This window comes from Drosophila novamexicana, unplaced genomic scaffold (genome assembly GCF_003285875.2).
Source record: "Drosophila novamexicana strain 15010-1031.04,08,12 unplaced genomic scaffold, DnovRS2.1 tig00000462-arrow-pilon, whole genome shotgun sequence".
NCBI lineage: Eukaryota > Metazoa > Arthropoda > Insecta > Diptera > Drosophilidae > Drosophila > Drosophila novamexicana.
The window spans coordinates 763990-791001 of NW_020824806.1; the positions used below are offsets into that span (position 1 = coordinate 763990).

The following is a 27012-nucleotide window of genomic DNA, read 5'->3' on the forward strand; positions in this document are numbered from 1 at the left end:
TACATGGTTTCCGAGCGAGCTTTTCACTTTTTCTAGTATAACAACATACAAAACACACGGCTCCAACGCGTTTTATTGTTGGAGCAAACGACGGCACTTGAATGACAATGTGACCGCAGGCAACTAACGGGTAAATACACACAGAGCGTTAGCATTATCGAAATGCAATCGATTACATGTGTGAATGTGCACACTTTCCAGCACTGTTCGCTTTAAATGTGCCTAAAATATTCGTATACGGTCACCCCACAGCCGCATAACTTACTTAACATGTTGCAAGGTTTGCTGCAAAGGTAAATAGAATAAATTGTTATTATAAGTGAAACTTAAGTTAAATATGCAATTTCAGAACCTGTGTGTCCGCGCTAAATACGGCCCAAACATTGTTTGTGCGCCAGAAGCATGCCTTCGACCGCGCCGTGCTGAAGCCCAAGGTGCGCTGCCATTTCCCAAAGCCCCGCGAAGTGAAGCGCATCAATGTGCACGGCTGGGAGACGCGCATGGCGACCCCGGAGGGACGCAGGGTGCTGATGCGACGCATACTGAAGGGCAGGCACGATCTGTCCCATTAAAAAATGAAACTAGTTAATACACATTTCTCTATACATTTGTACAAAAGTTGTTAACTTAGGCTTTAAACATTTTTATGCGCTCGGAAATATATGTGGTGTATGCTCTTGGATGACCTGGTGTCGTCTATAATGAACACAAATGGCACATTGTTGGCTACGCCGGCGCCTTGATCCTTGAAGAAGCCCTGCGGCAAACACATATCGCCGCCCAGCACCAAACAGTTAACCTGGGCGAGACACTGCAGCGGCATGGCAGGCAGCAGATAAAGTTTGCCGGCCTCATGGTCGATGGCACGCACAACACCTGCAAGGGCAAAGAGTATATAAAGAGATACCTATGGGATCAACGGACTGCCCAAAGCGACGCTTACCAATGCCAAGACACTCCGCGGGCTTTTCGCCCGACGACCCGGCTGCTTTGCACAGATAAACCAGGTTGGCCTCCATGCCGGCTACGAGCTCCTCACGCGTATATTCCTCAGAGACGAGATGCACTATTTGCAGCGCATCCAGATCGACCTGCGCCGGCTGACAGTCCGTCAGGTGCTTGGCGTTGCCGCGCAAAGCGGAACTAAGGCGTGCCAACAAATTGGCATAGCGCACATCCTTTGCGCTCATCATCCAGCGACGCTCATGCCGCTCCAGCTGCGGCAGAGCACTGTGCAGCTCGTGCAGCGCATAGTTGGACAGTTTGCCGCTGACTTTGTGCTCATCCGCCGTGTAAATGATGGGCACCACCTGCGCTAGGGCTTCCCTGGTGAGCGGCACATCGAAATTGTTTATGATCTTGGCGCTGGCTATTTGCACCAGATTTGTGGGCTGCACACAGTCAACCAGAAGTGCCATCAGCTCCAGGCCGAAGCCCTTGTTATAGCCCATCGTATTGACGAGCCAAGGCATTTCGGCATAGCTCTCGTTGCTGCGGCAATAGGCCAGCAATTGCCGCGCTGCGCGCATATACTGCTCGGCGCACATCACGACGTTCACGTGGCCCACCACATAGGCACGATCCGGCTGACGGTTGAGAAAGAAGCCGGGTCCGAGTAGCGGTCCATCGACCACACTACACGAAACTGTCTGCGGCAAGAACAGCTCCGGCTGTCCAATGTCCAGATCAATAAGCAGCATGCGTGGAAAGCGCTCCAAATGCCGATTCAACAAATATCGCAGCAGCGTAGATTTGCCAACGCCCTTACCGCCGGTCACCATCCAGCGACTGCGCGGCTGCAGCGCCAGCTTCGTCCAAACGGTGGGCACCTGCAAGGCCTGCCGACCGTCGGCAGCCTGGATCAGACAATTCAGCACATATTCGCTGGCATAGTGCGGCCGATTGGTGGCATTCAGCAGCGGGTACACATTCTCCGCCATGTGCTTGGCAAAGGTGTCGAGCATATTCTGTGCTCCACTATTGCGCTGCAGCAGCACAATCGCATCCCGTTGGCCATCATAGTTGGCCATTATATTGTCCAGCTGGGCGCGCGAGAAGCTCTCGTTCAGCTCGTCCCAGTTGACGTTGGCCTTGGGTGGCTTCTTGTTGGGCCTGGGTGCAAGGACCACCCAGCTGAAGCCCTTGGGCGAGTAGATGCTTAACGGCTCCTTCGGGCGCGCCTTATACCCATTGATGGTAATGCGCCCACACAGCAATGTGACTATAACGGTGCCATATAGCTCAATGTCCTGCTTCAGCACAGCCAGCACATTGTTAGTCTTGAGGCTATTCTCAAATATGCTCAGCTCGGACGGCACTGCATCCCTGTAGAAGCCCAAAGTTGCCTCCGTTCCTGGCAGCTGCTGATCTTCCATTGTTGTCCTTGGCATCGCATCATTGTCAACTGCCGGATCTGGACTCATTTCCGTGCTTTGCTCCTCAACTTCTGCATCCGACAACTCATCGTTATCTTCTCGAATTGTTGCTGCGCTTTGGTTTTGTATTTCCGGCTCGGGTTCAGGCATCATTCCATCGAATACCGAAATTTTGGTAACATCTGCTTGAACCTCGGGCATATTATCTAGGCCAAGCCAAGACATCTTCTCTTCGTCTTCCTGCCCGTTGTGCTCCAACTCCAGCGGGTTCTGTTCTGTGCCCGAACATTCATATATTTGGGGCTTACTGAAAAAGTCTTCTTCACTATCCAACGAGTATTCCGACTCGGTATTTTCACTATATTCCTCCTGGTCAAACGATTCAGCGCTTTCGGTTTCTGTTAAAAGAGTTATATTAATTATTAATTCATTTGTGACTTATTCTTAAAACTCTTACCATAAGCTTCTTCATCGAAGTCCTCCGAGAGTTCGTCGTCTGTAAGGATATAGAGAGAAATTTCCGAAGATAGTATCTTAACTCTTAAAAGAAATAAATATCTACGTTTAACTAGTTTACCTAGTTTTTACTAACCGCTTTTAACCTTTATTCTAACGTCTGCAGCTTTTGTTGCGTTTTTCTGATTGGATTCACGTTTCTTTTCAGCAGAGATAGTCCTATTGGGTTTTCTTTTTTTATCAATTGTTTTCGATGCGTTCTTTTTGTTATTTATATTTGTTGCTTTAGTGGGCGCCTGTTTCCCATTGGGCAAACCTTTGTCCTTGGGCTGTATCTCCTTTTTGGCTCGTTTATTAAGGGGAGGGGAAATGTCCTTTGCCTTACGTTTGGCTCCATTTGGATTAACAATAACATTGGATTTTCCAGATTTTGGCGGCATCTGAACTTTCAAACTTTGTTTGTTGTTTTTCTTTTTTTCCTCTTGATTTTCTTTCCTCGCTGAAACAACGACCAATTGTTTGGTGTCCATTTGTTGATTCTTAATTTTAGCACTTATAATTTTAATATTTTTTCTTTCCTTATTCTTAGCTTTGGTCATTTGCTTGTATGTGTTTGTAGCCAAAAGAACTGTCTCAGGATTTCGTTTAGATTCCTTATTTGTATTAACAGAGACTTTTATATTTTTCGCGTTTTTGTCAGCTTTGTTCGTTTGATTTGATTCCAAAATTGGTTTTGATTTCACATCATTTGCAGCAACTTTTATATTTTCATGTTGATTTGGTGCCTTTTGATTTTCCGTTGCTTTCGTTTGGACTTTTTGTGGATTGCACAGGGCAACTTTTGGCTTTTGCTGAACTGGTTGCCAGACAGTTGTTGGCGCTGATTGTGATATTGCTTTACGACTTTCCGTTAGTTTAAAGCTAGTTTGAATTTCTTTTAGTACACGTTCATTACATTTGAAGCTCATAATTCTCTTAGGGAAACAAACTCATGTTTATTAATGCCGGGCCATGTGTCTTGAACGACAAGAAGCAGCAACGGATTAGTGCTGGAAAATGTTTTAAAAGTAGCAGTCACTGTTGCTGCATTATCATAAAAGTTGTAATAGCCTTAATCTACCCAATGCAACTCTGGTTCCTTTATCTAAATGATAACACATATATATATAATAGAAATGATTAATTCGTGATTAATGTAATTGTTTATTTTCGTTTTATGGCAGGGCAGAATCGTTTTTGTTTATTTTGTATATCCTGCTCAGGTAATCGTTTAATTGGAATTTTCCAACACTATAATCAAAGTGCAACACTGCGGCGCACGAAGGCGTTGGTTGTTCATCTACCAAGAAAATTCATCGTCATTTTGCATGAGAAAAAAAACGTCGAATTTTTAATTGTAATACATTTTATACGAAACGAATAACGGTAGACGCATAAGAATCAACATATTTGTGCCATTTTGTAAGCATATTAAGTGTCCAATTCGTACTCAGTGTTACAAAAAAAAATATATATATTGTAAGTGAGAAAAGTTGAAAGAGCAGTGAAAAAATTCCACACACACACACACATATACATATATAGAGCTCTACGCGACACACATACACACACACAGCCATGCAATCTAACTCACAGACAACATATGTATGTATATGTATGTACATAAATGCGAGTGGATGATGATGTTTTTGGAATAAACGCACGAAGAGTTGGTGGCGGGCGAGGAAAAAGACCTATGACGCGACCATTGGACTATCTCGAGACACATTTGTATTGAATTCAAGAAAAGTAAATAAATATATCTAAATGGGAGCAGCGTTGATTCTGCCAATACGAATACCAATACACACCAAAGCACAGGCTTTCATTTACACAAATAAATGTATGTATGTATGTAAGAAAGTGCTACACAATTGGAGGCGCCCAAACAAGGGCGAAGCATTGCAGTTGATTTGCTAGCATACCTACATAACTGGCCAAAAAGAAACCCCCAAATCCCCACCACTAACAACGACTGCTTGTCATAAAAAAAAGAGCCTCATGCGGCTGTTCGCTGATGCTTCTTCTTTTCTATAGATCGTCAGCAGCAAACGGCAACAACAACAACAAATGGGAGAGCCATCCAAAGTGTATGACTCAAGTGTGTGTGTATGAGTGAGAGATTGTGGCACTGCGCGCGAGTTGTTTGTGTGTGTGTGTGTCAGTCTGTGTGTATGGCTTTTTCACATTGATATTTTTCAACCAGCTCGCGCAGTTTTCGCAAATATATTTAACACAACGCATCGTCCGTCGTCGTCGTCGGCGTTGTTGCATCTGCTCTGCCACTTTCAGAACCTCCAATGACGACGATTCGCAAGAAATTGGTAATTGTCGGCGATGGTGCCTGCGGTAAAACTTGCCTTCTAATCGTCTTTAGCAAAGACCAATTTCCCGAGGTCTATGTGCCGACCGTGTTTGAGAATTATGTCGCCGATATCGAAGTCGACGGCAAGCAGGTAAGCTCAAGTTTATCACATTACCCCATACCCCACTCGTCCAACTTCCCAACAGCATGCAAAATCATCTGATCATCATTGTGTACATTTCTTCATTTTTTTTTTAAATTCTCAACTAGCATCCCCCCCTCTCTTACCCCTTGCGATTTCCAGTGCACTCTGTGCTCATGTTGTAAAAAAAGTTGTGAGTCAATATCAATAGTCGGCAGGCATACTTGACTCCCGCTCCGGCTCGCTCTCCTGCTCACCCTCTCCTTGCACACATAACGACACACACACTCACACACACACAGACATCATCTTATACGCACGCACGAATACACACACACACGTACGGCTACTAAAACATGTACTTGTATAGCAAGCTCCCTTCCTTCCGTTTCTTGTGCTCTTGCTCTTTTTATTCGTCTTATACACAAGCCCGTTGCGCACATACAGTTTTGCGCGTTGCCCCTTGCGCTCTCACGTTCGCCCCCCCCCCCCCCCCCCTCACATACCTGTGCTTACGTTTGGAGCCAGTAGCACGCGCTCTCGCTCTCAATTGTAATAAAATAAAAATAAAAAGATATACTGTATGCCATTTTGATTTGCATTAAGTCATGTTTCGAGTATTTGTTTTTGGTTATTTAGCTGGATGTTATGTTTCTAATAATTTTATACGTGTTTTATTTTTATTTTTGTTGTATAAACAATTTGCGCAGCACAATATGGCGGCTCTTGTGTTTGGATAGTGCTTACATATGATGTATGTATGTACATACATACAGACAGATGTCTGTCGTTCACGTCATTCTATGTTTTGTGTCTGATTAATACGTTTGGCATTTCCGCCAGTTCCTTGCTATCTTTCAACTTGACTTCAAGTTGACTCTCGTCTCCGTCTCCGTCTTCGTCTGCGCTTGCGTCTTTGTGATGGAAACTGGCTTTTGTGCTACATAATTGCCAACTTAACGGGCGTTATCACTCCATATACACACACACACACATACACACACATTCATACATACATACAAATTGTCACTTACATACACTTACTTACATCTTTATGACGTGATTCTGTCTTCTATCGTATCCAGGTGGAGTTGGCCTTATGGGATACAGCTGGTCAAGAGGATTACGACAGACTGCGTCCGCTGAGCTATCCAGACACTGATGTAATACTTATGTGTTTCTCAGTCGATTCACCCGATTCGCTAGAAAATATTCCCGAAAAATGGACACCAGAGGTAAATATTCAATCAATTTTTGTTAACTCAAAATGTTTTTTTTAAATAACCAACCCATTTTGTAGGTCAAACATTTTTGTCCCAATGTTCCAATCATTTTGGTAGGCAATAAGAAAGATTTGCGAAATGATCCCAACACAATTCGGGTAAGATTTTTAAAAAAGCCAGACGAAATGATCTCTTAGATTGATTGACATTTATTTTCGCACAGGATCTGGCAAAGATGAAGCAGGAGCCGGTTAAGCCGCAGGAGGGACGCGCTATGGCTGAGAAAATTAATGCCTTTGCCTATTTGGAATGTTCGGCCAAGTCCAAGGAGGGTGTGCGAGAGGTATTCGAGACAGCAACCAGGGCTGCACTGCAAGTTAAAAAACGGAAGAAGCCCAAATGCCTTTTGCTCTAAAAGAGCAAATAACAGATTTCTATACATACACAAACACACACTCTCACACACACACACACACACACACCTTTTACAAGAATAACAACTACTGTAACCAGATAGCATGCGGAATCCGGCTACTACAACAGGCAGCAGCAACAACAACAACAACTACCGAAAGCTAGAAACTACAAGCAACAAGCAACACACACAACAACAACAACAACAACATGAAACGGGCAAAATGTCAAATGCGGATTTGATTTTATATACAGTCTAGAGTAGTTATTAACCGAAGTAAACAACAATAATAAATATCGCATTAATATTATTATTATTATTTGTAAATGTGACGGCGTCAAAATCAGTCAACACTCAAGCTACCAATACATACTTACTCGTATATATATATATACACTCTTTATGTATGCATACACTACAATGTCCTATATATATCATTGCATCCGTTGATTTTGAGATTAAAAGCCAACAACAAAATGTCTACAAATACATTACTGATCATGTGTGTGCGTGCGTACGTATGTGTGTGCGTGTGTGTGTGTTGATTAGTGATGATGCAGTTATTCATTTTTTCAAACTCTTATATTCTGATAAAAACGGACTACAAAAAAAAAATACTGAAAGAGCCTAAAATGCAAGCATTCAAAAACATACCAATTACAACTTTTTTGACTCATATATATACACACATATACATATACATATATATATATATATATATATATATATATATATATATATATTCAAACAGAGACCGCCAATAAACTAACAAGAAAAAGAATAATATATATATATATATATATATATATATATATATGAATAGTACTTTGCAAAAAAAAAAATACACAATATGAGAAATATGTTTAAACATAAGCCACAAGTGAGATGCATTCAATTTGTTTATGTGCAAGTGCAAGTTCGAGTTTTTAATATTTGTATTTTGCATTAAAACAAAATAAGCGTATTTTATGATTTTATAAAATACCAATATATATATATACATATATACAGTACATATATGTGTGTGTCTCTTTTTGTATTTTGTACCGTCAAATCGTGTCATTCTCGCACACACTCAAGCAAATGCGCCGTTTTCTACAAATGCTATATATACATATATGCATGTATATGTATGTGTATATCTACATATATATATATACTATTTTCTACAGTTACTATTACACAATTTAAACAACAAGAACAACAAAATACAAATGCGTCGAAAGTAATTGTAAATTTGTGCATTCAAAGTTTTGCTTCCTATACAATAAAACAAAAGAAAAACAACAACAACAACAAAATAAAAAAAACACATTTACCAGATTACCAAAATTAAATTAAATATGTGTATATGTATACATATACATAAACCAAAAAAAAAAACAACAAAAATCATTTCTTTTCAAAATTTAAACAAAAAAGAATATTTTACTAAATAAATAAATAAAAAATAAAAAAAAAAATACATAAAAATCAAAAGTTCTCGTTGTTTTCTTGCATATCACGTACGATACGAAAGAGATCTAAAAGTTTATAGAAACAGATCTATGGGGGAGGGGAAAAGGTAAATAATCCAGATACAACATCTGGAGTCTGAGATATCATAAGCCGACCGACTTTTCAGAGCTGACGTTGACTATATACATATATCTGTGAAAACTCTTAAGATCCAGAATTGTTTAAAGATTTACCAGCAAAAAAGTTGTTCATTTAAGAACTTAGTTCTTAAACTAATCGAAGCAATTAAAATATGGGAGACGTTTTAACGGGGTTTTAAAAATCTTTATTGGGGTCTTTTTTTTTTGTTGTTGCCGTTTTTCATTTATTTCGTGTACATTTAAAATGTATGAATTAAATAGTTTTCTTTGAAACGCTCAAAGCGCTCAAAATTGAATAATGCCAAAAAAAAAAAAAACAATTTCCAGCTGGATTTACCAGATTGTGCTTCTATTATAATACTCGGGCTACTAACTGCTAGTTTAGTTAGTTATTGTTTCAGGGGGAATACATAATCCATAGTTGATATATATTTAACATTTTCATTGTTTTTTCGTTTTCGTTTTCTTTTTGTGGAAAGCTTGCTTTCCATTTACCCGCATTCAATTAACTGACAAAATAATTAAACATACAAATAACAAAGATTCGTTTACCAAATTTTGCATAGCTCGTTATTTTGGTTTGATTATGCTTAAAACACAAACTAGTTGATTTCATTTAACAATTTTGAATTGTACTTCTTTTTTTGTTTTGTTTTGTTTGTTTGTTTGTTTAATAACAAATAGCATAGACTGTGTTGCAGTAACATTGCCGTGAGGAACTCATGGTGATGCTTAGCAAATGTCATGGATGTTAAAAAGTAATTAACAAAAAAAACACACAGAACAGCTTAACTTAGCATAATAATAATAAATAAACTTAGACAAGTCAACAAGTCAAACATTTTATAAAACTTAAACAACAAATGCAAACGCATAAAATATATATAGTACATTTAAAGAAAAATCACATTGAACAATGCATTGGCTGTACATCTGCTCGCTTTTCTGTGCATTACAATCAATCAATCAATCAATCAGAATATAAATCAATCAATTCGTCTTATATCGTTTGATGTCTTTAGTATACATACGTTTAAATTCAACATTTATTCGATTAGTTTAATGTGCGTGCTGCGTTGCGCCTGCCAGAATAATTATAATTATAATAATAATAATACATGCACATAATACATTATTCCTCGCTCTTGTTGGACAGTTTTAAAGCTCTCTATGATGTACACTTGACCATTGTCCATATATATATATATATATATATGTTTCTATAGCTTGCTCTGTTGGCTTCAACTAGGACTCTGTTTTATTTCGTTTTTTGATTTCATATCTTTTCTATTATTATTAATTTTCATTTGGTTTCATTTCAGTTAACGTTTCAATTTTAAATGCATTTCTTTCTGTTTGTTTGTTGTCGTTTTTTTATGCCTTTGCCAATTGGTTTGCGTTAGGAATCAACATTCTTATTATATACTATATATATACGTATGTGCATTTGCTATAATATGTATCTTTTGGATTCGTGCTTAAACATATTGATATACATAACTATATATTTATATATATATATATATATATCTCTTTCATATACTCTCTCTTTTGCCTGGCGTCTAGCACCTTAACAATACAGATACAACAAATACAATGTGGCATAGTTAACAAATGAAAACAGTTTCAAATAATTTAAGGAATATATGGAAACAAACAACAAAAGTTGAAGCTCAGACAATGTCGCCTAGCTATTGCCATTAGCCTGAACGATTCCAATAGTTTCGCTTTTGATAAATTCATTTTTCATTAAATGATTAGACGTCTAGGTGTGTCAACACACAACATATACAGATACATATATATACGATCGGTTGTGCCATATACAAACCGTATATATATAGCCAAATATATATATATATATATATATAGATTTATATATATATGTAGTTTAACGCATTAATTAATATTGCACTTAGTTGCACTTGCGAACCGAGGAATTTGCAGGCTTCAGTTTAGGTTGCGTCTACGCCGAAAGACCAATGCGAATATGGAACGTATGCGCCACCAGCGGCTACGGTGTCGGGTATGTATCTTCTCGGAGCTGTTGTCCGTGCCGAGTGCCTTTTGCAGCTCCTTGCGGCGTATCTCGCGCACCAGCGTATAAAACGCCTCGTCGATGTAGTGACGCAGGGCCGCCGATGTCTCGAAGAAGGGGCAGCCAAATTGATTGGCCAAATTTTTGCCCTCCTCGGTGGTGACGCGTCGCTGAGATTCCAAATCCACCTTGTTGGCTATCAACACCAGCGGTATGTCCTCAGACAGGCGTACGCGAGTGATCAGTTTCCGGTATTCGGATGCCTCCTGAAAGCTGTGACGATCGGTCACCGAGTAGCATATTATGAAACCTTCCCCGCAGCGCATATATTGGTCCCGCATGGCCGTAAACTCAACCTGACCAGCAGTGTCGAGTATGTCCAGCAAAGCGGCCTCATTGTCAATCACAGCCTGTTGCTGGTACGAGTCCTCTGTGCACAGAAAAGATAAGTTCAAAGGTCTAATGGCAACGGCAGGAGAAGGAGGAGGAGGAGGCGTCGCACTCACCAATTGTGGGGTCATGGTAGTCCAAGAAACTGTGACTGACGAACTGCAGAGTAACAGCTGTTGTCGGTGTGTGTGTGTGTGTGTGTGTCCGTGCGCGCGCGTGTGTGTGTGTGTGTGTACACGCAAAGTTTGCCGAACGCACGAAGCGAAGCACATACAATTTGGGGGTTGGTTTGTGGGTGGTTGTAAAACAAAGCGTAAAAGAAATTGAGATAATTTATTGATTTTTCACGGGCACCAAATCAAAATGCGCAGCAGAGATTAACTCGCCAACTGTTGAGACCACTTACCGGACTTGCCGACACCGCCGTCGCCCAAGATGACAACTTTATAGACTCGGAGGCCGCCGCGCATATTCTGCGGTGCACTTGGTGGTTTAATTAGCAGGCCCATATTAGTGCCATTTTGCTTGCGATCGTTGGGCAAGTGCATCGAGTCTGTGTCGGCGCCGCTTGTGCAGCTCTTCAGTTTTGTGGATCGTTTGAGTGCGGCGCAGCCAATGGACATGTCGCCGGCCATAGCTGGCATCTCTGCTTTGCTCCAAAGGCGTGGCTAATTGTCGTCGTCGTCGTTGTCGGCCGCCGCCGCCGCTGCCGCTGGGTCGCTGGTCGTCTGACCGCCCAAAACAGTGCGTAGTTTGCAGCCCCTGGCCTGATATGTTGTTGTGTTGCCAATTAATCATATGCATAAGTTGCTATTCACATATTTTTCGTTTGTTGCTATTTTTCACTTACCACAACGTTGCACTAGGCCCGGTTCCTTCTACGGCGTTTGTTCACTTCAACTTCAATCGTATCTATACATAATTGCGCTGGGTTGTTTTCCCTCGTTCCGTTCTATTTGTTGTTGTTGTAAATTTTATAGTAGTCAATTGGTGTGACCAGGGCTACACAAATACCAAAATACCAAAAATACTAAAGATAGGTGGCTGCTGATGCGAGAAGTGCGCAAAATAATGGCAAAGGACAGATATAGACGAACAATTAAAAAAGATGTTGCGTTTGCTATTGAAAAAACCATGTTATAGCACAGTTTGCAAACACTGCGTAAAAAGTCACAAAAAGTCGATTAATCGCTTGCGGCGGACACGCCGTTATGGCACAGGACGCTGCAAATGCGCAAAAAAATCGATAATGCGTTTTTAATCGAAAAGGAGGAGAAGTAAACGATTAATCGTAAACAGTTTGGTTGCTATAAAAGGTTATAACCATAAATTTAACTGATTTTCAAATATTATGCAACTGCAAATAATGACTTAAAGGACTAACAGAAAATGTTACCTTTTAAACGACAAAAAAAAAACACACACACAAACGATTTCCCGCTATTTGCGTAAAAGCGAATAAAAGCTCGCCCGCCAGCAGCTGCACGATTTTCGTTCGGTTCGGTTTAGTTACGTGCGGTGATCGCGATTGAGCTGTTCGCCGTTTCGGTTTCGGCAGCAAAGCAGCAAAGCAGAAAGGCCAAAAGCAAAACATACCGTGGTACTGAAATCAAATACGGCCAGCAAATTGGCAACTAGTTGAATATGTCGGGCGATGTACAGCCGCGAAAGCGTAAGGATAAGCGCAAAAAACGTGGTAAGCGATCTGTCAAAAATCCGCTCGAACAGAAGAAAAAGAAACAGTTTTCTAAACACATTTGCGGTAGCCCAAAAGCGTAGCTGTCCATTTCTTTTATTAGAAATAATAATATTGTCGAGCGCCTTTAAAAATAACTTTGCCCTATTATATAAAATTATACATTGCTCTCTGCCGTTTGTCGCTATGCGTGTGCCGAGCAGCACACATATATATATATATATATATATATATATATATATATATACATAAGAATATATATGCTTTTATGATCTATTGAGAAACGCGCTATAATAAACTAAATGCTGGTAAACTGTTCGCAGGCAAAGCTGAGAAATTGGGTTCAAAAACAAAATCACGCATATTAACATTCCGTTTGTGTTTATTTAAAGTCTGAGCAAAGCAGATTTAAGATAAAAGCGTATTTATCTTGTGCTCAGGGCAACAACAACATCAACAAATGCCGGTAGATTTGCTTGCTCTCTCTCTCTCTCTCTCGCTCTCTCTCTCGCTCGCTCGCACCAACAGCAGCTGCTTGTCTTTAATCTTGAATTGTTGGGTTTTGAATTTTGGAATCAAGAACAAGACCGTTGCCATGACAATTTTGATGAAATTGATTAATTTATTATTATTAGACTGCAATGTTATTAATTAAATAAGTGCACAAAGTCAAGAGACTTCCGTGACCAGACATTACACCCACCACAGTTTGGACACCTTTCACATATACACACACACACACACGCACACACACACATACACACTAACACACGTTCAAATATACTATGCAATCTGTACAGTTTTCTTTTATTTTTATTTGATTTTTCTTTTGGCCATATGCCCAAGCGCATGACTTGCGCGTTCTTTGTTTTGCATCAACACCAAACACAACAACAACAACAACAACAACAACAACATAACAACAACAACAACAACTGAACATATCTCTCATCATTATCTTATAAGAGAGCGTTCTGTTATCATTGTATCTTAATACCCTGTACCCGTTATATGTGTGAGAAGGGCATGATGATTTGGTGTCTCTTTATGCAACAGGCAGAACAGAGCATCTCCCATGTATGATATAATAATATATAAATAATAAATAATAATAAAATATATACATAAAAATCATATATATATATATATATAGATATATGTTTAGTCAGCATCAAAACTCGACCTGACCTAGCAATATCCGTCTGTATTACATTTCAAACTCAGAGACTATGATATGTGTAGGGTATCAGCTCGTCGTCTGGTTCAGGATATGCCTGAACTGGGGAGCGTTTTTATGTACAAATCATATTTTACTATTGCTATCTTTCCCGACAACTCTTCAACATTTTCACATAATTAATCGACTTATCGACTTTCTTCACTGATTTGTATCAAAATTAAATATAAAGAAATTAAAAAAAAAAAAAACAGAACTATTTCTGTCTTTAAAACTATAAATATCCGAATATAAATATAAAAGTTATTTGGCATTACAATTTTCATAATGTGGTGCGAAGGAATACATAAACACAGGTGTGTGTGTGTGTGTATTTATAACTGTGTACAGGGTATACGCAAGTCGGGCATGCTCGACTGTTATTTGTTTTAATCAGTGTAACTAACTTTTCGTCTAGATGAACGCAAATCTGACGGCGATGTCAGCGTATTGCGCCAGCCCAGCTTTCAAGGTAGAGATTCACATGCTGTCTATATAGTATATATATCCCATATCCATGCCCAGAGCCCGACTGCAGTCCAATTTAGCATCTACTACTGACTAATTCTCGTTGCTACTACTAAACGTGCACGTTCCGAGTTGCAGTTAGTTAATTAAGTGGGTTTCGTGTCACATGTGAATATTGTTGTTCATTTTTTTTTTTTCAATCGCGCCGCGGGTTCACAGATGACGAAGATTCGTCTTCCCATGGCGTGCACATCACAAAGATGGGAAACGATGATGTGCACCTGCACGTGCAGCAGCAGCACGGCACGGGCGGACACTGGTGCGCCAAGATTATATTCTTCTCCCTAATGGCTGTGCTCTTGGGCCTCGTCGGTCTCATCATTATGGAGAATCGTGGCCTCGAGGATTGTAAGTAAATATCTATGTATCACAATTGTACAAAGTTTAATCTCAACTGATGCACCTTTCAGTGGACACGCCCTTGTCGGAATCCCGGTACTCCAACTATTTTGATGGTTGGGTAGAGGAGCATCGCCAGGAGGAACACGATGCCCATCACTCGCCCGAGGCAGCTCTCGATGAACACGATGATGAACACGACGATGAACCAGATGAGGCATATGATCAGCATTCGGGCGAAGAGGAGGAGGATCATGAAGCTGACGAAGAAGAGGAAGAGGATGAGAATACTGGCGCTGAAAATGTAACAGCTGAAGATGATGAGGATGAAAATGATGAGGCAAGAAATAATTCATCCGCTTCTGAATTTAAGCTAATTAATTGACTTTTTTCAGGATGAGGATCTGGATGAAGAGACTGAAGCATCCGTTGAGCCAACACAGTCAGTGGCAGATGATGCGGATGAGGTAAATATATCAACTTTCCATATAACTGTCATTTAAAAACTTCTTTCATTTGCAGGACGACGAGGAGGAGGAGGACGCAGACGATGAGGTCGAGGAGTCAAGTGAGCCACCTGTTTCCAGATCCAGAGCTCAGAGCGCACCCGAAACAGTTGAAGAAGACGATGACGATGATATTGAAGAGGTAGAAAGAGCATTTATGCATTTATAACATATATCGTAATAACAAATATACACTTGCAGGCGGAAGAAGATGAGGACGCCGACGAGGAAGAGCTGGAAGAGTCCATTGAGCCAACCATTTCACAATCTCAGGCTCAAAGTGCCCCTGAAACGGCTGACGATGACAATGACGATGATGATGATGAGGTATTTTCACTCCTTTCTCTGTTATCTCTATATAGAACTTAACATACATACATACATACATACATACATACATACATACATACATACATACATACATACATACATACATATATATATACATATATACATACATACATACACATATATACATATATATACATACATACATACATACATACACGCATACATATATACATACATATAAACACATACCTACATACCCGTTTCGCCCCCTTGGTGCTCCTCCTGCTCCACCGGGTCCTCAGCCTCCAGCGTTGACGCTGTCTGCGCCTAATTTATAGGTGAAACCTGCAAGCCTTACTTACATTTTTGAGAATCGAGGAGGAGGGCAGCTTTAATAAATTCGTTTTCTTATTTAAATTTGCCGCGCAACAAGACAATTTCATCTTCTATTCATATTTTATAAGACAATTGACATACACACACACGCACATACATACATACAAACACATATGCATACATACATATATACATACATATATTTTTGCATATAATAATATCTTAGAATATTGTGTATTATTTCAGGATGCTGCTGAGGAGGATGAAGAGCCTCAAGAGTCCCTAGAAACAGCTCAACAAAGTGCGCCAGGCGTTGACGACGACGATGATGATGAGGATTTTGAACAGGTTTGCATTAAAAAACTTAAGCTTTAAGCTGAGCAACCAATGGATATTTGCAGGATGACAACGACGCGGATGAATTTGAATCCCTCGATCAGGAGGTCGACAACGAGGCTGAGGAGCGTCAACGTCAAGCGGCTGCCGAGGCGAGAGCCAAGCAGGCCAAGCAGGATCAGGCTCCAGAGGACAACGCAGAGACAGTCACAACCGCATCCTGGCTGGGTTCACGTAAGTATTCCTTAGAGCTGCCAGAGATTAGGCTACACAATCAACGGGTTAGATGTGTGGGGCTCCACTTTATACGATTTGAATTAGGTTTTAATTAACATTTGAAAAAGTTGTACAAGAAAGTGCAAAATGATAAATACGAATTAAAACGTTTCGTTAAATTGTTGAATTGTTTATTTAACCGTAAATCATTTTCCAGTTGCCGTTAAATTTGGCGTTGGCATTGCACTTGCCCTTGTTTCACGCCTTGTATTGATACGGAAAAATCCAAATACAAGTGAGTTTTCGATCGCTGCTAAATGCCAAATAATTACCAAGTAATGCTCTTTGTTAACGAAACTCTTTCATATCGCTGCTTACTAAGAACCCAAGAACTGTTCTGCTCTAAATCCAAACTATATGTCATCTGGCATTTCCAGTTCTTAAATAGATCTATTTTTTGATGGTCGCTTTACGTTCTTAACCACCCAGCATTCAATGATAATCAGAAAAAATAAAAAATACTCTATGTTGAATGGAAACGTAATGTCACATCAACCTTGTAAGGCCTCCATACTCATGTTCCTGTCAAAGTTTAACGTCCATGTAATATGCCTGTTAAATTTTCTACCACGTTCAGTGTTGCCAATTTCTTAGAGGGTTGCCACCTTTTTAACATTTGGCAAGCCTGATTGTAAATTTTTACCATTAACTTTGACGGAAACATGTGGAATGCACCTTAAAATATCGTCAATTTTTCAACTAACATTTAAACTGAACTTAACAAAAACTCGATTCGAATATACGAACAACATTTTTTGCACTTTCTTCATTTGATGTATATTTTTATTTATTTTATTGTTTTTTTTTTTTTTGTAAAAATTAGACTTAAGCTTAATGCAATTTTTTGTTGTTTTAATTGTAGTCACAGCTTTGTTAAAACTGTTAAAACTTATGCGCCAATGTATGTATGTAAATTTAATTTTGTTTGGCTGCCTTCTTGTTGACTCCCAACCATATATATTTATATATATATGTATATATACCATACTAATCTCTGCTCGAACAACAACAAAATAAACCTAGCAGCTGAGGATCAGCCCTCGCCGGAGATGAATTTGAGACGTCGACTGACAATTGCCACCGCCGAGGATAACCTGCCCGACGATGGGGAGGAGCTGCCGCCGCTTGATGATGGTTGACAATACTATTCAGATACTATAGAAAACTTCGGTCTGTCCGAATTTGGTTCCAAATAATTTCAAGTCTAGACACTTGAAGCTATTTTGAACAATAAATGAAGTATCTTTTTTGAGGGTTTTATTAATAATTGCCTATTTCCACCAAAAAAAAAAAAAAAAAAAAAGAGGAATATTCCGAAGAGGAGATCGAAATCGAGGAGGAAATCGAAGTGGAGATTAGCGATATGGAGGAAAGCGATGATAATGTGGCGATCACGGCCAGCTATGTGCCGGAAACCTTCGAGCAGCTGAGCGCCATGTTTAGGCCCAAAACTGAGTCGAAGACAAGCGAAGCAACCGAAACGTTGGCAGCTAAAGAACCGGAACCGGAACCAACGACAGCTGAACTGGAACCGACAGCTGAGCTGGAACCAGAGGCAACGACAGCCACGGACATTTATGTGGAGTACGAAGATGGCGATATCGAAGATTACGAACACGATGAAAGCGACGACGAATTGATCAGCGACGAGGAGGAAGACGAGATTTCAGATGTGGACGATGCCGAACTGATGAGCAGATTGGAAGCCAAATATGGCCGACTGCCGGCCAAGGAGTACGAAAGCGATCCAGACTCCGATGATCCGACCTGGACACGTAATTACTAAATGTACAATTTACACCAAACAAATCAAATCAAATCAAATCGAAATCAAAAACAAAATCAAAATCAGTCTACAAGCAATCTACAAGTCCATCAACATATCTGACATATATAAACACGTATTATAATTTATTCTAAAGTTCATGGCATAAGCAATACGTAATATAATCATAGTAAGTCCATAGTCTATAATCGAATTGCTAATCCTACGTATAAGATGGAGCCGTACACACATTAACCCCTCAGTGGTGTCTCTAGTGCTTACCATAAGATAATAAATTAAAATAATACAAAATTAATTTCGATTTCTTCTCAGAAATAAAACCCAAGCTACCAACTGGCGCCAAGTCCGTGGAGGATGAACTGTTCGAGCAGCAGCTGCGTCAGGCCAATACCGAAATGATAAATGAGGTAAGTTTTCTTATATAAAACATTCTGCGGAACTCTACTTTAAGATCTCCGAAATTCTCTTGAACTTAGCTCAACAATCACTAAACCAAACACAATACATTAAAACAAAACTTCTTGCATAGCTTTAATTAATGTTCGCTTTTTCAGTTCTTGTGCTTAGCTTTTAAGACATTTTCAACAAAAGGTATTTAAGGAATCATTTTTAGGAAAATTATATTTGATGCAAGAAAAAAACATATTTGCTTTAGGACTAGCGATCAAAACGGCTGCAAGATCTAGACACACCCACCTACACTTGCAGCCAGTCCCAAGGCAACTGTGTTTTTTTTAAGAGAACTTTCTTTTATCAACTTAGAAACTTTAATTTGAGCATTTTCTAAATTTCGAAAATTACATATCTTAAGTTTAATTCACATTTTTTTAATTGAGCGAAGTTTTTTTTACGTACGTACTTTGGAATCAGTTCGAAAGTGGAGAATTTTTAATCAGGGCTGCAAACTAGTTTTGAAATTGGAACTTAAATTAATTTTTTACAAGACAGTTATTAAAAAAAAAACAATTGAGTCTTAGGGCAAATCATAGTTTTATTCGAAAATGTTTTGGCTTAAAATAAAAAATACTTTTGAGTTATCTTCAATTCTTGGTCCCAAGCATTTCATTTATCTAAACACATTTGTTAGATGCCAAGTTTGGGTAGAATTGAAATTTAGCCCGCATTTTGTGTGTGAAAATATTAAAGACTTGCAAATATTTTCAGTACAACGGGCAGCTATAGACTTTCAATTGAACTTGTTCACAAAAATGTTCACGAACCGAAACGTGAACCGAAACAAACGACAAGTTTTTTGCAGCCCTGATTTTAAATTTAATTTTTTTTATTGAAATCTTAAATGAAGAGTATTTTGGGTATTCACATTTAAAACTGTAAGCAAGAATTTTAAGAGAATTTCATGTTTGATACAGGTTAAAAATTTAAACCTAATTTATGCTAGTTAAGTTTTTTTTTCATAATATTATCAGGTTTGACCCCAACTTAACCCTATATCAATAATAATATCTGTGTGTTTACATTTATGTGTAAGCCTGTTTACAGGGTATTTGCTAGTCGTCGCGTTAATGCTTTACTCTTTTGCTAATCTACGCTCTATTTTGCATGTTATTTTTAACCAAAAAAAAAAAAAACCCTTGTGCAATCTAAAAACCTAACACCCAGAACTATGCGAAAGCTCTGCGCGATTTTAACACGCTCACACACACACACGCACACAAGCCGGCGGCTCATCTGCATCGGGCGCGAGCGCTGGAGCGCATCGCCAAGCTGCGCCAGAGCAATCAGCTGCTCCTCGATGCCATCGAATCCTACAAGCGTTATCTGGCCTTCGAGGAGCTAATCGCCAGCGACGACGACAGCGACTATCGTGCCGCTGGCGAGCGTTGCATCCAGCATCTGCGATTTCTGGGTGAGTCCAAGGGGGAGCGGGCGGGGGAGAGAGTGAGAGGAAGATCTGAGCTCCTTGGAACTTCTTGCAGGTCGCACACAGCAGGCGGTTGGCATACACGAGCAGCTGCTGGCGCGTTATCCGGACGAGGCGCAGCTGCGCAATGAGCTCTCGCTCACCCATCTGATGTCCAATAAGTGGGTGTGTTGTGGTCCTCTTTATCCTCATTAAATCCAGCCTAACTTTTGCTTTCTTGCAGCTTGGTTGGGCTGCAGCAGGTGGCAGCTGAGACACTCGAGCGCTGGCCGCGTGATCCACAGGCGCAGCTGCACTTTGGCCTGGCGCTCAAGCAGCTCGGGGGCGACTATGCCGGCGCCTTGCCCTATTTGCAGCGGGCCATTGACTCTGGTGCGGCGGGCACACAGGAGCCGTATTTCTATATGGCGCTGGGCGAGACACTGCAGCGTCTGGGCAGGCAGACGCAGGCGCTCCAGCTGTATCGGCGCGGCGCGAACAAGGGCTTCTTTGCCAGCGTCTATCAACGCTCGCTGTACAATGTGCCCGGGCTGCGTGCACAGCCCTTCTGGCAGCCCGCGGAGACCGGCCAGGCCGGCCAGCTGGAGCAACTGCAGCGCAACTGGCGTGCCATACGCGCCGAGGCGCTGTCGCTGCTCGGCGGCCAGGGCAACTTTCAGCTGGAGGCGGAACAGCTGCGCGACACGGGCAACTGGCAGCAGTTCGAGCTCTATGCCCGCGGCCAGCGTCTGGCAAGGAACTGTCAGCGGGCGCCTGTCACCTGTGCGCTGCTCGACAGGTTTCCGGCCGCCAGCAGCTGTCGCCGTGGCCAGATCAAGTTCAGCGCCATGCAGGCACAGACTCACGTCTGGCCACACTGCGGACCCACAAACTGCAGACTGCGTGCCCATCTCACGCTGGTCGCGCCTGAGCCACAGTTGACCAGTTTGCGCGTGGCCGAGCATCAGCGGTAAGATTGCTTACAATTAATGAAAATAGTTAAAAGGGTATCTTAAACATAACCTCAATTAATTAATATCTATGCATTGATTAGCTCACTTTTAAGCAAAATATAGGGTATTTTGCAGTCCATCTTTTTTTTTGCTAAATACACATTACCCCACTTTATACCTGGGAATAGTGTATTTTATTCATCATTAAAGCACTTTAATGCGCTGCGAATTGCTTTACGAAATACTTTCTATGCAATAACAGGGTATTTTTGACTACTCATCCGCATTTCAAGCTTTTACGAATGCGACTTAGGCTTCTAAAAAACTGTAAGCAGGGTATTTGTGATCTCAACAAAACAGCTTTGAAATAATGAAACACTGAAAGTATGTAAAACTTACTTGAATTCATGAGAATCGCATAGCAGGGCGTTATTATTATTTAATAGATCTGAAAACATGATACTCTTAAGTCCAGTACATTTTTGGCATTTATAGTCAAACTGATAAGAAACATATTTAAATTGAAGTCTCACTTGTATTGATGAGAATCGCACAGAAGGGAGCTATATTTGCTTTTTACAAAATTAAATATTGACTTATAGATCTGCTAACAAGAATCTGCTCTATAATTTTGATATTTATTATTAAGTTAATAATGGGTATTTGAATTGATGAGAATCGCATAGAAAGGCTATCTTCACGATTTTTATTCGAAATATATTTATTATTTATTCGATCTCTCTGCCCCGCACAGCACCTGGCACGAGGGCGACTTGTTCATCTTTGACGATAGCTTCGAGCACGAGGTCTGGCACAACGGAACCCAGCTACGTTTGGTGCTCATTGTGGACCTTTGGCATCCCGACTTGAGTGCAGCGCAGCGACGCAGCCTGACGCCCATTTAACTCCCATCTCTAGACATAGTATATATATGCTTTTGTTAGTTCATTCACATAGATCTATTTGTAACTCGTAGCTGATAAGTTTCTTTTGTATGAATGCGTGTTTAGCTGTAATCGCAAACTTTGTATTAAGTCTATAATTAGTGGGTGCTTGGTTGGCGGCGTTTTTACTCTAAACCAAATAAACAAGTAAGAGGTTCTAGTCGGGAGCTCCCGACTCGAAGATACCCTGAACTCTCTTCTTCCAACACCAAATGCAAATATATGTACTACTTTAGAAGCTACATGTCAAGTTTGGTGACTCTAGCTCTTATTATTTACCAAAATTGCTCAAAAAACAGGATGTCGATATCGATTTTTATCGATTACTTGGAAACGGGGCAAGTTATCGATTATCGGAGACAAACTGCAACCTACATCTTTCGGGTCTCTAGCTCTTCTAGGCTCTGATATCCTTGCGTTCATACATACGGACAAACGGACAGACAGACAAACGGACATGGCTAGATCGACTCGGCTATTGATGCTGATCAAGAATATATATACTTTATGGGGTCGGAGATGCTTCCTTCTGCCTGTTACGTACATTTGCATTTTGCACAAATACAATATACCCTTTTTACCCATTTATGAATATCAAATGATATATGATATATATATATATTGATTTTGTTTGGCCTTTAGGCAATGGACAATTCTGTCAACAGCACATAGATTTTAAATAGTTAATAAGCGTTTGGGGTTAATCACAGTATTTGCTTAAATTGTTGATGCGCTCAACCGACCACGCCCCGCCCAACCCCTTTGGAGGAATAAACACGCAACTGTCAGGCCTATAAAAGCGAGCTAATAGAAAAGTTAATGTGTCTATTTGCAAAGCCAAACGAGATGAGGAGCATTCTGTGTGGCGTTATCTATTTCGTGGTCTTGGCAGCCGGAGCAGCTGCCGGTTTGGATGTGTGCCTCAAGGAGCTGGGCTGCCTGCGCGGCACCCTGATGCCAGGATATAAGCAGGATCAGGCGCAGTTCGAAGGATTTATGGGCATACCCTTTGCCGAGCCGCCCATCGGAGAATTGCGCTTCCAGGTGAAATGCTGGCAAAGCTGTCGATTTGGCTTAGTTGACAGTTGTAATCCCCGCAGAATCCCGTCGCTGCCCGCGGCTGGGCGGGCGTATTGGATGCCAGCGCGGCACGCAGTCATTGCCTGCAAAAGTGTTACTTAATGGACAGCTGGCCCGTTTCCGGCGAGGAGGATTGTCTCTACCTGAATGTCTACCGACCCGTGGTGAGTAGAAAGTGATATATAGAATTGTTTAGAATCTTCAGCCTGTTCCGCTGCAGCAACCAAGTGCGAATCCCTTTCCCGTCATGGTCTACATACATTCGGGTGGCTTCCTGTGTGGCTCCGCCTGTCCGCTGGCCAGTGGCCCGGAGTTTCTCATGGACACACAGCAGGTCATTGTGGTCACAGTTAGCTATCGCCTGGGTCCATTTGGTGAGACAACTGTTGAGGTATTTAAACTTGCATGTCAATGGGGTCTCCTTAGGTTTCCTGAGCACGGGCGATGCGCACATGTCCGGCAACTTCGGGCTGAAGGATCAGCGTTTGGCACTTCGCTGGGTGCAGCAGCACATCGCCTCCTTTGGCGGCGATCCGGGCCTGGTGACCATCTTTGGGCACAGCGCGGGCGGCATATCCACGCATCTGCACATGCTGAGTCCCAGTTCGAAGGGTGCGTCTTTTTGCCTTGCACGTCAACTTCCGTTTGACTCGCCTTTCGCCTTGCAGGACTCTTTCAGCGCGCCATGTCCTTGAGCGGCACAGCGATGATGGCGACTACCATGGTGTACGATCCGCTGCCTCAGGCCCGGCAGCTGGCCGAGCGCGTGGGCGTGGCACAGGCCAAGAGCCTGGACAGCCAGGCGCTGGCCGCAGCTCTGCGTCGGATCGATGGAAAGGATTTGGTGGCAGCCGGAGATGTCTTCAAGCAGTGGGACAACCTGCCCATTATCAACTACGGTCTGGTTGTGGAGCAGGCCGACATGCCCGAGTCCTTTATGAACGAGTATCCGATGGCGGCCCACCTGGGCGGGCGCATAAATCAGGTGCCCTGGCTGCTGGGCAGCACTTCGCGCACAGGCGAGGGCTCCATGTTCCTGCTGCACACCTTTGCTAATCCACAGCTGCGGAAGGAGTTCAATGCGAACTTTTTGGAACTTTACGGCCTGCTGCTCTATCTGCCCAAGGGCTCAAGCGAGGACACGGTGCGGCAAATACTGACGGAGTACGGCGTGCAGGATATGGAATTGAATGAGGACACGTTAGCTACGCTTTCGGCCATTCTCGGGGATTTCATATTTGTCTATCCCATGCTCGTGAGCGCTGCCAGCTATGCTGCAGTTGCTCAGCAGCCCGTCTCGATCTACAATTTCGAGTACCTCAGCAACATCTCGTATGCCGCGATATTCACGGGTGGCATCCTCTACGACCAGCTGGGCGCATGCCACATGGATGACGCCCTCTACTCAATCAGCATGCCGATGCTGAAGCTGGACTTTCCCAAGAGCTCGGAGGAGGATTTGGTTATCAAACGCTTGACAGCCAGATTGGTGGAATTTGCCAAGAACGGGTGGGTTTATCTAAATCCTTATAGCCATATTTAAACATATTTATCTATATCTCTATTCATCATCTTAAGCTACTTGTCGATGTCCTTATCTTTTAATCTATATCTCATCCTTCTTCACTTACCTTTAGCATCCTTTCTGATGATACCCAATTGTCACCCTGCACAGCTGAGGAGTTTACTTCCGATGAGATATGCAACTATTTCCGTTTTGGACAGCTGAATGGGGCCTACCATGAGACAGTCGAGAGACGTGTGGATATGCGCGGCCTGGCCCTGTGGAAGAAGCTCTATATTTAAATTATATTAGACTTTTGGAGTACGACTTTAGAAACACACTTTTCTATATACACAGCACGGAAGGGACAAAACAAGCTAGACTAAGAGCTAAAGCACAAAAGGGGAGTACAATGAGATAGATTTATAGAGTGAGAAGCAGAAAAAGAGAGGGAGAGAGTGGGAGAGAGAGGGAGAGAGGAAGTATATTACAACACAACTTATTAATTAGACACTTAAAATGGAAGCATGAAAATCTTTAAGACTTACTTGAATTCATGAGAATCGCAAAGAGGGGCGCCATTCAAAAACATAGTCTGCATGGTAGACCAAAACGTCGTGTACAAGCATTTTCCATTGATTTTCTAAATGAAATAAACAGACGAAAGATCGACAATGAAAATCTCTGCGAGTTTTTCGTCAGTTACATACCTTTCCTTGGTTTACAGGGTATCTACATATAAGACCTTTACGCCTGCCGGCCATGAGTAAGTACAGTTGCATATATTGACGTAAGCGAAGAGTCTTACATATTTATTGTGATAATGTGCCTGCAGCTTGATTAAATGTGCATATCTAAAGGAATTTTTATCTGAAACTGCAGCTGCAGATGACCCATTTTGCACTCGAACTCGTTCTCGGTCCAGACGAAGGTCAAATGAATTTACATTTTGTCCAACTATAGGAGCGAAAAATACAACTATAAAAGCGCGATCACAATGGAAAGTTTAAACCACATATGTAAGCCAACCACAGTGCGGGTCAGTTAAATAGCACAGCCTATGATCATTTTAGGAGTATAGAAATAAAAGATTTATATTGTAAAAACTATGTGACATGCGGGAATGCAATAAAAAAGGAGTCTAAAATAGTCGAATAAAAGAAAATAAAAAAAAAAAAAATTAAAAATATTAAATATATTATATTCTTATATTATGATATATAAATAGAATATCTATGCATACGAGCTCTAATTACAAATAATACGATTATCACTTGGCTTTGTTTTTCTTTTTTGATTGACTTTTTTTTTAGGTGTTAATAACAGAGTTTTTAGACAACATCTGGCTGAGACAGATAATGCTCTAAGTAAGTCCAAGGTATACCTATAAAAATGAACATCGGTGTCTTATGCATATGTAACCATATGTAAGTGAAGCGATTTTTCTCACAAAAGAACAGTTTCTATAATCATATGTAAGTGAGGAGCCACTCAAATGGGTCGACTTATAAGTAAAAGCGGAGCTCCCCTTGCCATCAAGTGCCCAGGTCTTATCAGAATAACTCAAAAATAACAAGTAGAAGTGAGTAGACGAGCGTGACCGACTAGGAGATATCCTGAATTCAACCGAAACACTTCAGCTTTCTGTGCTTCTTCTTGCCATTACCCCATACTATCTATAGGAAATGTAGCCTTGAATAACTCGGTTGTCTGTAGTCCAATCTTAATGAAATTTTGCGAGCTTAAATATGGAGTAGAAAAGTGTGTGTATACTGAAGTGCCAGGCTTCAAACCTAAAAATACGATTTTTCCTCAATTGTGCGTGAAATGGGGAAAGTTGTACAAAAGTTTAAATATATAGATATATAATGCAAAGATTTATGGAGAAGTAAATGTGATAAGCTAGTTGGTTTGTCATGGAAGAATTTATAGTATATAGTAAGATATAGAATATTTTATAGTCCTAATTTCAAGTCTCTAGAAAGACAGACATGTTCAGATTGAGTCGGATATATATTCGGATATATACTCCTTATGCTCAATTTTTCCACGCTTTCAGGGTATCAAACAAAATGAAAAGAAAGAAGAATACAAAATCCGCAAAAGAAGAGAATAAAATGCGAGTAGATATATTCGTTTTGAGCACACACTCGTTTATGCATAACGGCCGCAAGCGAAACAGGATAAAAGTGAAAGTGATTCGTTTGGCGTCTCGTAGTGCGGCTTGGGATCTTCTCTAGGTCGGGTTCCAGACGCGGGCCAGGTTAAGAACCGTTCGATTCTCGGATCGATTCGTATCGTATCGTATCGCGTATATGTGTGTTCGATTGAGTATACGCCGTGTGTGTGCGACAATTTGTTCGAGTTGTTTGAATAAAT

General features: G+C 41.0%; 6 protein-coding genes across 10 annotated transcripts; 4 read left to right on the top strand and 2 right to left on the bottom strand.

Moving 5' to 3' along the window:
- Window positions 1-48: 48 nt before the first annotated feature.
- On the top strand, window positions 49-656 carry LOC115761146 (39S ribosomal protein L34, mitochondrial). Its single transcript, XM_030702815.1, has 3 exons — window positions 49-130; window positions 202-293; window positions 350-656. The coding sequence occupies exons 2-3, from the start codon at window positions 217-219 to the stop codon at window positions 570-572; spliced, it is 300 nt and encodes a 99-aa protein (XP_030558675.1). The 5' UTR covers window positions 49-130; window positions 202-216; the 3' UTR covers window positions 573-656.
- Window positions 628-3928, bottom strand: LOC115761144 (polynucleotide 5'-hydroxyl-kinase NOL9). Its single transcript, XM_030702812.1, has 4 exons — window positions 2968-3928; window positions 2833-2871; window positions 944-2773; window positions 628-876 (listed from the first exon to the last, which is right to left on the bottom strand). Exons 1-4 carry the CDS (start codon window positions 3797-3799, stop codon window positions 635-637), a joined length of 2943 nt encoding a protein of 980 aa, XP_030558672.1. The 5' UTR covers window positions 3800-3928; the 3' UTR covers window positions 628-634.
- A 232-nt stretch (window positions 3929-4160) lies between these two features.
- LOC115760554 (ras-like GTP-binding protein Rho1) lies at window positions 4161-7436 on the top strand. Of its 2 annotated transcripts, none has more exons than XM_030701951.1 (5): window positions 4161-4349; window positions 5163-5326; window positions 6403-6552; window positions 6618-6698; window positions 6764-7436. In XM_030701951.1, exons 2-5 carry the CDS (start codon window positions 5171-5173, stop codon window positions 6953-6955), a joined length of 579 nt encoding a protein of 192 aa, XP_030557811.1. In that variant the 5' UTR covers window positions 4161-4349; window positions 5163-5170; the 3' UTR covers window positions 6956-7436. The 2 variants fall into 2 exon arrangements, with proteins under 2 accessions (XP_030557811.1, XP_030557810.1); XM_030701950.1 differs by having other exon boundaries at window positions 4162-4292.
- Window positions 7437-9395: 1959 nt separating this feature from the next.
- Window positions 9396-11942, bottom strand: LOC115760552 (GTP-binding protein Rit2). Its single transcript, XM_030701949.1, has 4 exons — window positions 11832-11942; window positions 11388-11748; window positions 11098-11154; window positions 9396-11021 (listed from the first exon to the last, which is right to left on the bottom strand). Exons 2-4 carry the CDS (start codon window positions 11623-11625, stop codon window positions 10504-10506), a joined length of 813 nt encoding a protein of 270 aa, XP_030557809.1. The 5' UTR covers window positions 11626-11748; window positions 11832-11942; the 3' UTR covers window positions 9396-10503.
- Window positions 11943-12511: 569 nt separating this feature from the next.
- LOC115760783 (aspartyl/asparaginyl beta-hydroxylase) lies at window positions 12512-22246 on the top strand. 4 transcript variants are annotated; one of them, XM_030702277.1, is made up of 17 exons: window positions 12512-12677; window positions 14312-14365; window positions 14581-14769; window positions 14832-15100; window positions 15156-15227; window positions 15283-15408; window positions 15468-15593; window positions 16140-16241; window positions 16295-16463; window positions 16663-16740; window positions 17532-17639; window positions 17810-18280; window positions 18604-18698; window positions 19912-20158; window positions 20229-20334; window positions 20397-21122; window positions 21860-22246. In XM_030702277.1, exons 1-17 carry the CDS (start codon window positions 12626-12628, stop codon window positions 22008-22010), a joined length of 3141 nt encoding a protein of 1046 aa, XP_030558137.1. In that variant the 5' UTR covers window positions 12512-12625; the 3' UTR covers window positions 22011-22246. The 4 variants fall into 4 exon arrangements, with proteins under 4 accessions (XP_030558137.1, XP_030558134.1, XP_030558135.1 ...); XM_030702274.1 differs by lacking the exons at window positions 20229-20334; window positions 20397-21122; window positions 21860-22246 and having other exon boundaries at window positions 17529-17639; window positions 18768-19978; XM_030702275.1 differs by lacking the exons at window positions 20229-20334; window positions 20397-21122; window positions 21860-22246 and having other exon boundaries at window positions 18768-19978.
- Window positions 22247-22895: 649 nt separating this feature from the next.
- Window positions 22896-25476, top strand: LOC115760666 (esterase-5A). Its single transcript, XM_030702133.1, has 6 exons — window positions 22896-23093; window positions 23150-23293; window positions 23350-23503; window positions 23556-23741; window positions 23798-24638; window positions 24767-25476. Exons 1-6 carry the CDS (start codon window positions 22896-22898, stop codon window positions 24933-24935), a joined length of 1692 nt encoding a protein of 563 aa, XP_030557993.1. The 3' UTR covers window positions 24936-25476.
- Window positions 25477-27012: the final 1536 nt, after the last annotated feature.